This window comes from Drosophila ananassae, chromosome 2R (genome assembly GCF_017639315.1).
Source record: "Drosophila ananassae strain 14024-0371.13 chromosome 2R, ASM1763931v2, whole genome shotgun sequence".
Classification (NCBI taxonomy): domain Eukaryota; kingdom Metazoa; phylum Arthropoda; class Insecta; order Diptera; family Drosophilidae; genus Drosophila; species Drosophila ananassae.
The window spans coordinates 24,185,984-24,194,787 of NC_057928.1; the positions used below are offsets into that span (position 1 = coordinate 24,185,984).

The 8,804-nt window shown below is 50.3% G+C and overlaps 2 protein-coding genes across 2 annotated transcripts; one reads left to right on the forward strand and one right to left on the reverse strand.

Annotated features, from left to right (window-relative positions):
* Window positions 1-158: 158 nt before the first annotated feature.
* Window positions 159-5,233, forward strand: LOC6502810. Its single transcript, XM_001956173.4, has 3 exons — window positions 159-645; window positions 831-1,979; window positions 2,044-5,233. The coding sequence occupies exons 2-3, from the start codon at window positions 1,154-1,156 to the stop codon at window positions 5,169-5,171; spliced, it is 3,954 nt and encodes a 1,317-aa protein (XP_001956209.1). The 5' UTR covers window positions 159-645; window positions 831-1,153; the 3' UTR covers window positions 5,172-5,233.
* Window positions 5,234-5,549: 316 nt separating this feature from the next.
* On the reverse strand, window positions 5,550-8,566 carry LOC6507718 (probable leucine--tRNA ligase, mitochondrial). Its single transcript, XM_001956172.4, has 4 exons — window positions 8,349-8,566; window positions 6,504-8,295; window positions 6,206-6,447; window positions 5,550-6,144 (listed from the first exon to the last, which is right to left on the reverse strand). The coding sequence occupies exons 1-4, from the start codon at window positions 8,436-8,438 to the stop codon at window positions 5,659-5,661; spliced, it is 2,610 nt and encodes an 869-aa protein (XP_001956208.1). The 5' UTR covers window positions 8,439-8,566; the 3' UTR covers window positions 5,550-5,658.
* Window positions 8,567-8,804: the final 238 nt, after the last annotated feature.

Below are 8,804 nucleotides of genomic sequence, written 5' to 3' on the forward strand. Positions count from 1 at the left end.
CACGAACTTAAGTTTTTTTTAAATTTTATGATTATATTTTTGTTATGTATAGTTGGTTGATAATGCCACTATTATGGCAATATAACTTCGTTCCAATATTAAAAATACAAAATTGAGAAACAATTTTTTTCAAATTTTCAAACAGAAAGAGAGAGCTGGTGGAAGAAGGACAGCCACTGTCTCCCAAATGCACCGCAGTCTATGGCAACCGCTCCAAGCCAAAATCGTGAATGTATAACCCGAATAAACAAACTAATAAAACAGGCCCACGGCATGCCTGAGCCCACGAATCCGAGAATCCAGGCTCAGAGCTGCCACAGAGGCGACCAACAACACTCGAGGAGCACACAGATACCACTTACTATATACACTATACCTTTACCCCAAAAGACTGAATACCAAACAAACCAAACAAAAAAAATAGTCAAAATCACCAAAAATCGACGAGAACTGAAGGGAAAAGCAGCGGCTCAAGTGGAGCAGTCGCTCCCATTTTCCGAACCCGCACGCCCACTGTATCTATTTGTGTGTCCCCAAAAGGAACCAAACTAATCCATAATCCGTCGACCAGAGCTAAATGCAATTTCAAATTAGATAACCGAGACTGGATTTTCGTACTCCCACAACTTTTTAACACACAAGTGGGTGAGTTTCTTAATAAAATCCTAAAATTTCCAATATAAATATGGTGTTTTGTCCGGAAAACATACCTCCAAAAAATTCATCCATAAAATCCATTCGAAACTAAAAAGTAATAATATGGAACAAGTCCTTAAAAGGATTATAGTTGAAAGTTTTCTTGAATATTAATTAGCTTATTATCTTTGCAGACTCTAATCGGAGTACATATTATGCAACGGATATAGAGACGGGATAAGAGATCATCCATATCCAATTAACCATGTCCGACGCTCTTCAAGAATCGCTAGCCCGCATCGAACTATTATGAAACTCGAAGGTGGAAGGTGCCACACGCACGGCAACGGGCCAGGGTCAGGTTCAGGTGCAGGGGAAGGGGCAGGGACAGGGCCAGGTGTCTGTCCAGGGGCAAGGACAATTGCCAGTCCAGGTGCAAGTGCAAGGGCAGGTGCCATCAAGGACGAGCACGGCGACGGCGGCGGCAACTCATGCCAGGCGGCGCCAGCTGATCTCCATGGCCAAGTGCCGCAGTCGCTCGGTTCTGAATGATGATGCACCAGCTCCAGAGCCCTGTCCAATCCCGGCCCCCGCTCCAGCTCCAGCCCCTGCACCTGCTCCACCAAATCCTTCGCCGCAACCCCAACTACAACCACAACAACAACAGAACTACTTACCTCAAACATCTTTGCTGAAAATTGAACCGTTCGTTCCTAGTTTTAATCAAAGACTACGCCGGCGTCCTATTGGTCGCTCCCATAGCACCTTAAGCCACAACGCCATCCCCAAGCGACCAGTGCAACAGATCCAGCCCCAGTCGGAGCTCCAGGTAGGCCAGCCGCAGCCGCTGAAGAGGAACTATGTACAAATCCGCCAGCATCAGCAGCAACAGCCGCAGCCACCGCAGGTCCAGCCACAAAGGAATCTGCAGCGCAGTGTTGGCATCCAACGCCAACGCTCCAAGTCCACCTCCTCATCAGCGGCCTCAAATACTTGTCGTCCGGTCACTGCGGCAGCCACTCCAAACACCCTCGTCGGCAGTACGGGAGGCACCCTGGTCAGCGGCGCCATAGTGACTCCCCAGGCAAATGGCATATGCCGGATCCAAAGACTGGCCAAGGAGCGAGAGGAACTGCCGGATCGCATCAACTACGATCGTCGGGGGCTCACTGCCATTCCCATCTTTGAGCAGGAGCCCAATCTGCGACTACTCTCGCTGCAGCATAATCTGATCAACACCTTCCACATACCCAAGGAGCAGCCGCCGCCACCGCCTCCTCCGCCGGTGGCTCCGCCTCCTACCATTTCCACGCCAAGGGAGAGCGACAACAACAAGCAGAATGGTATGCACTCTCCTTTAAAAATAAAAATAAAAAATTTTAATGAAATGATGTATATACATTTTAGAATATAACAGCAATACCAATGGAAACAAGACGGAGGGGGGACGCTCCAGCCTTCGAGGCCATCAAGCAAGCAGACTCACCCGCGCCATGACCAATGCCGGTGCGAATTCGTACAACAACCGGCTGTCGCCCAAGTCCGGAGGCAGCCCTGGCAGTGGAAGCCCACTGACAACACAGGCCTTGGCCATCAATGGCGGGGGTGCTGCCGGACGCTCCAAGTTGGCCAAACGAGGCTACAACTACGGTCAGGCCCAGCTGACGCCTCCGCCAGCTCTTAGGATGCGATATGGCTTGGAGAAGTCCAAGAGCTTTGTGAGTAGCAGCCTACAAGCTATGAAGCACCAGCAGCAACTCATCCAGAGGCGGGCCCTGCTGAAGGCCACCAAGGGAGCAGTGGCCCTAGGTGGTGGCACCAGCAATCTCCTCCAGAGCTGCGACGAGAGCAGCGCCCTACACAGCAGCAATCTTTCCCTGTGCGGAGCCTGTGGCGAGGAGGAGGATCCGCACAGTGTCCTCAGCTCCTTCGCCGCCCTGGAGCAGTTGAGCATCAAGAACAAGCAACTTAGCCTAAGTGCCAGCTACGGGAACATCTTCCAGCAACTCGTCTTCCTCGATCTGTACGACAACCAAATCGAGCGAATTGCCAATCTGGATGGACTACCGGCGCTTTCTGTGCTGCTTCTGGGAAAGAATCGGATAACGGACATTGGCGGACTGGCGTCCCTGAAAGATTCGCTCAGAGTGCTGGATCTGCATGGAAACAAGCTCACAAGCCTGGGAAGTAAGATAAACTGCCTGCAGCAGCTGAAGTCGCTGAATCTGGCCGGGAACCAAATACGGCAGATCAACCAGCAGGATTTCCTGGGACTACGATGCCTACGAGAACTGAACCTGAAGAGGAATAAGCTGCGGCGCATCAATGGCTTTCAGCACCTTGTGGCTCTGGAAAGGCTCTGGCTGTGCCACAATGATCTGCACAAAGTGGATGACATGGCCAGCATTGCACGGGCCAATCGCCTGCTGGAGGTCACCATAGAGAATAATCCCGTGTCCCTAGCTGGTGATTGTGTCTCCTTCTTGGTATCCTATCTGCCACTGCTGCAGTCGCTCAGCCAAATGCCCATCACGGAGCAAGTACGCCGGGCTGCCTTGGCCTGGCGCCAGCATAAGGAACAAGCCCAAGCTGCCGCTGGAAGCTCGGAGGCCTACCAGAGCATCCGGCGAGAGGAGGTGATATCCAATGCTCGGACCAACTGGGAGCTTCTCCGATCCCAGCAAACAGTTGTGGGTCGTCCGAAAAGCCGACTCACCAGCGAACTGGCCAAGATTAACGAGTCTAATGAAGGTCCAACTGCCGAGGAGCCCCAGTCCGAGACCTATGAGGAATCTCAACAGCCCAAGGAGATAATGGACGAACTACAAGCTCTGATAAAGCTGCCACCTATTTCTAACAATAAGAAGAGTCCCCTAGAAGAAGAGGGCGTCTCCTCGGAGGCATCCAGTCTGGGACCCAATGTGGACTCCTGTTCCAGTTGCTACAGCTCGGATAACGAGGATGCTAATGGGAAAGTTAAGCCCCAGACCCCGCAAATCGACGAAAACTGTAACAAGGTGGTGGCTACTGAAAAGTCTCCACCATCACCGATTCCCCCTGCTCCGGCCACACCATCGCCAGATAGTACTAAGGCTACTCCACTGGCTGTTGTGGCTTCTTCTCCCTCTCCTCCGGCGTTGACCTTGACGCCACCGGCTGTGCCAGGAACTCCTATACCTAGCGCCACTCCGCCTCCAGGTCCGGCTGTCAATTCCCTGCCTGTGCCTGCTAATGGATCCTCCAATTCAAGTCGTCCAGCCAGCAGTAAACAGAGATCCCGACACGCTCCTATCACGCAATTGGGATTGCAGATCAACCAAAGGGGCGGAGGTGGCTCCTCTTCCAGGCGGTATATGCCCGGAAGCCTGGTGAGAGCGCAAACCGTAAGCAGTAGCACCAGCAACAGTAGCAGTTCCAATAGCGGCGGCCGAGGGAAGGCCACCACCAACAATAATGGGCTTTCCTTAGTGGCCACACAACCGAAAACCAGTGCAGGATCCGCACAGGCTGCAGCAGCTGGATCTGGAGCCGGAGCAGCTGGAGGTGGGAGCAGCGCCGCAGGAACAAGTGGTTCTTCTGCAGGAGGCGGAGGAGCTGCAGCCACACCCGCAGCCGCCATGACAGTTTCCAAGCCCAGTGCCGCTGAGAGGGAAAGAGAACAAGGCGGCGATTACCTGATAGAGATTTGTGGCAGATACCTGAACATCTACGGCCAGGGAGCCCTGCGCTTCATCGACAAGCAGTGGAATCCGGCCAAAGCCAACGACGTGCACACGCTGAACTTCAGCTACATAAACTTCAACAGCATTGTGTGCGTCCTGGGAAGGATCAAGCTGCGTTTCCCACACGCCGAGCATTTTGTTTTCCGGGAGACGAACATCTCTTGCCTGGGGCAACTGAATGGCTTGGCGGAGCTGCAGGGCTTGAGTAGTCTGTTGATAGACTCGGAGGGCAATGGAATCACTGCCAAGGATTCTTGGCGAGCCTATGCCATTTACAGGCTCTCGCACTGGGGCTTAAAGCAGCTAAACGGTCAAGAGGTTACCGAAGCAGAGGTGGAGGCTTCCAACGCCATGTACGCCGGCCTGTCTGACCTGGTGCTATGGTCCATGCCCGAAGTAATGCTCCAGCCACTGCTGGCCAGACTACGGCTGGATGAGACTTGCACGGCCAGCAAGCAGTCGCCGAAGGAGTGGCTTCTCCGCGCCGACAACAAGCCGCTGCGCCTGGTGGTGGGAAAAGAGGCCCTTCAGTGGAAGAAAAATGCCGCAGGACCGGGACCAGCTTCATCCTCTGCCATTTCTTTAAATCCGACGCAGGAATCCGGCGCCACGGCCATGGCGCCCAGTGCCCGGGATAGGGGTCGACAACATTTTGCACTCTTGCTGGAAAACACATGCAACGCTGTGGAGAAGCTGCACAAACTGGAAACTCTGTGGCCAAGCATGCTCCTTGATATTGTGCGGAACACACTCCTGGACTACGCCCAGCTGGACGTTTATCTGCGAAATCTAATGTGCGAGCTAATGAAGTGATGGGCCATTTCCCACGAGAGATTCAAAAAGAAGTTATTAGTCATACTGGCTTTTTTTAGATAGAGGTGCACCAATAGAGCAACCATTATATTCCTACGATTCTAGGCATTTACATTTGTCCCTCGTGACCAATCCTGTAAAGCAGCTGCTTACAACTAGTCCAATTTTTATAAATATTTAACATTAAACATAATTAAAGAGTACCAAACTAGGATGCCGTTTATCTGGCCAACACGGAAAATGCATTTGGGCGGGTTGGACCCTGGGTTTCATTGCCTTTGCAATTCCTTGCAAGAATCATCCACTTAATCGTGTAATGAAAGAGCACTCAAAGAATTCATCGAAATATTTCCAAAATTTTAACTTTAACATTACCAATTAAAAATAAAAAAATGTTTACTATTTAAAATCATTCCATCTTTGCTAAATTACCTAGTTTTAAATAAGTAGTATTGCTCCGATTCCTATAATTTCTAGTTTGTTTATCCTACACCCGAGGCAGAGCCTCCGCATCATCGCTTTTTTCCGGCTTTTGCTTCTTCTGTACCTTATCCACATAGATATTCAAAATCGCTTCTATGCCCGGGTAGAGCACAAAGTTGGTGGTCCGAATTTTTTTGTCAATGAGGTAAGAGGTAACAGACTCCGTGTTGAAGGCTATGTCCAAGGCATCGCTGTGCGATACCTTGTCGAGGAGAGTACGTTGCACCTTGATCACACAGTTCTCAAACCCATTCACTTTGATGCTCAGGTCGAGATTATAGGCGGCGTCAATGTCCGGCCAACGCTGGGCCAGCACATCTTCGGTCCACTGCAGCTCCTGACTGGCTGGATTCAGTCTTCCTGGAACAGCCACAAACTTGGACCACAGTTCGGAGGCAAAATGCGGCGCCATCGGTGCCAGCATGATGATTTGGGCTGCTAGGGCCCTTTCAAATTGCTTCCCATGGCGCAGTATGTGTTTGGGTGTTCGCTAGAGTGGGTGATTCAGAAAAATAGTCATAGGATTTGAAGCCATAATTCAATACACTTACCCTCAGGGAGTTGGTCAGTCCTTGCATCTTGGAGATAGCCACACTCAATTGATGAGCATGCCGATAGTTAAAGGTAGCTCCTTTAACGTAGAAGTTTCTTGCATCAAAGAGCTTTGCATCGTCAGCAAGGAACTCCTCGCTGTTAACGTCCACTTGAGCAGGAGATGTATCTTCTCTGGCGGCTTGGAAGTCCTCCAGAGTTAGCCACAAACGCTTCTGCCAGTTAAGAATGCCAGGAAACGCTAAGGATACAAATTATCATGTCATTTTGGATAAACATATATTTTGTAACACCTACTCGCACTGGACCAATTGCGATGGGAAGTGGGCGCCACGTCGGCCAGGATAATGAGACGCGTGGTGTCCGTACCATATTCATCGAACATGTCGCTAGGCTCTACGCCATTCAGCTTCGACTTGGACATCTTTTCCCAGCCCATGACCACCTGTTCTTTGGTTTCTTTTAGCACGGCTTGATTCTTCTTGGCGTTCACAACCTCTACCTCTGCTTCTGGAACATAACGACCACTGCCTTTCACCCTGAAAGAGCGACCCATGACCATGCCCTGGACCAGCAGTCGGGAGAAGGGTTCGCTCGTGGGGGAAAGTCCGCAGCTGTGCAGGAAGTGGTTCATAAAACGGGCATAATACAGATGCAGCACGGCGTGCTCTTTTCCGCCAATATACAAATCAACGGGCATGAAGCGATTGGCAAGCTCCGAGTCGAAAATACGCTCAGAGTTTTGGGCATCCAAGTAACGCAGGTAATACCAGGAGCTGTCCACAAATGTGTCCATGGTATCGGTTTCACGTCGAGCATCCTTTTGCCCACACTTTGGGCACTCGCAGAGAAATGCTTCCTTGGGCGAGTTCTTTGGCGGCAGGGTGACTGGTAGCTGTTCCTCTGGCACAGCCACTGCGCCACATTTGGAACAGTGTACTATGGGAATAGGGGTTCCCCAATAGCGTTGCCGCGAGATCAGCCAATCTTGCAGCTTGGAAGACACTCGATAGCCTCCCACATTCAAGCGAGTTGCTGCCTGCAAGACCTCCTTTCGAAGAAGCTCCCAGTTACCAGGATTCAGACTTGCTTCATCGTGACCATTGGAACAAAACGCCAGGCCATGCGAGTCCCAGAGCTCTTTGTCTTCGCTGCGGAAACTGGGGGCTGCTAGGTAAACATCGCACTTTGACGGGAATTTCACATTATCACCAAATACCACAGGCATTGTAGTGCCCGCAAAGGGGTTCTCCACGCTGAGAATGCTGGAATCTTCTATCTTCGACAGATGGTGGTTGCTACGAAGGACCAAAAACGCATGAGGATCTTTAAGGTGTTCGGGATGAGCGGTCCAAACACGTAGCAGCCCGGAGGCGGAGGTTAACAGCGTAAAGGCATGACCATCGCATTCTCCAATCCAATGGCGTTGCAGGTTAATTATATCCCGCCAATCCCGCAGTGTCGGATCCTCCAGTCCATCCAGCAGCTGCTTTGCGTAGGCACTCGTCCGAATGAACCATTGGCGCAGCAGCTTTTTCTCCACCTTAGCCCCGGAACGCCAGGAGCAACCATTGGCATCCACCTGTTCGTCTGCCAGCACAGTCTTGTCGACCGGATCCCAGTTCACCAAAGCCTCGTTCTGATAGGCCAATCCGTGGCGATGGAGCATGAGGAACAGATGTTGAGTCCACCGGTAGTACTGGGGACTGCAGGTGGAAAGTTCGTGGTTCCAGTCAAAGGAGCATCCCAGTCTTTTAAGCTGCTTCCTCATTTGGTCTATGTTTTGCTCCGTCCAAGAAGCCGGTTCCACTCCCCGTTGATTGGCAGCATTCTCTGCCGGCAGCCCAAATGAATCCCACCCCATGGGCTGGAACACATTCTTGCCGCACATACGCTGGAAACGTGCCACAGCATCTGCGATGGTATAAACTCGCACATGGCCCATATGGAGATTTCCCGATGGATATGGAAACATTGAGAGTACATAGTACTTGTTTTTGGTATTCTGGGGGTCAAACTGCCCGCCGCTGAGGTGCTCTTTCCAGTGGCCTTCTATTCTATGTTTTACCTCATTTGTCAGATCTAAGTTCTATAAAATAGAAAGCTTTTTATTGTGATACTACTTGTTACTTGTTCATTTACCTTGTTTCCTGTGCAACTTTGGGTAATTAAACGACGCCAGCTAATCCATGGTAGCCCACTACCAGGACGCATGTGACGTAAAATTAGCATCTTAATATTTTTAATTGATTAAATTACACATTTATGAGTTATTAAATAACAAGATCACGGAATCCGAAATGCATTCCACAGTAAAACAGCTGTGATATGTGGCAGAGCTGCCATATCGATTTAGAGGAATATACAGGGTGACATGAAATAACCATGAAAAATTTTGAAATATGGTGCAGCCCTTACAGAATTGAATTTATCTAAAGATTGTACGTTTCTGAAAAAAATATATTCTATATAAATATAATATGTATATAATGCGACAATGTCGGATTTCTTGTCACCCTGTATTTACTCTCGTTGTTTTGGCGGGAAGGGATTTCGACTACGTGGCAACGCCCGACCCAGCTGTGCATTTTCGATATA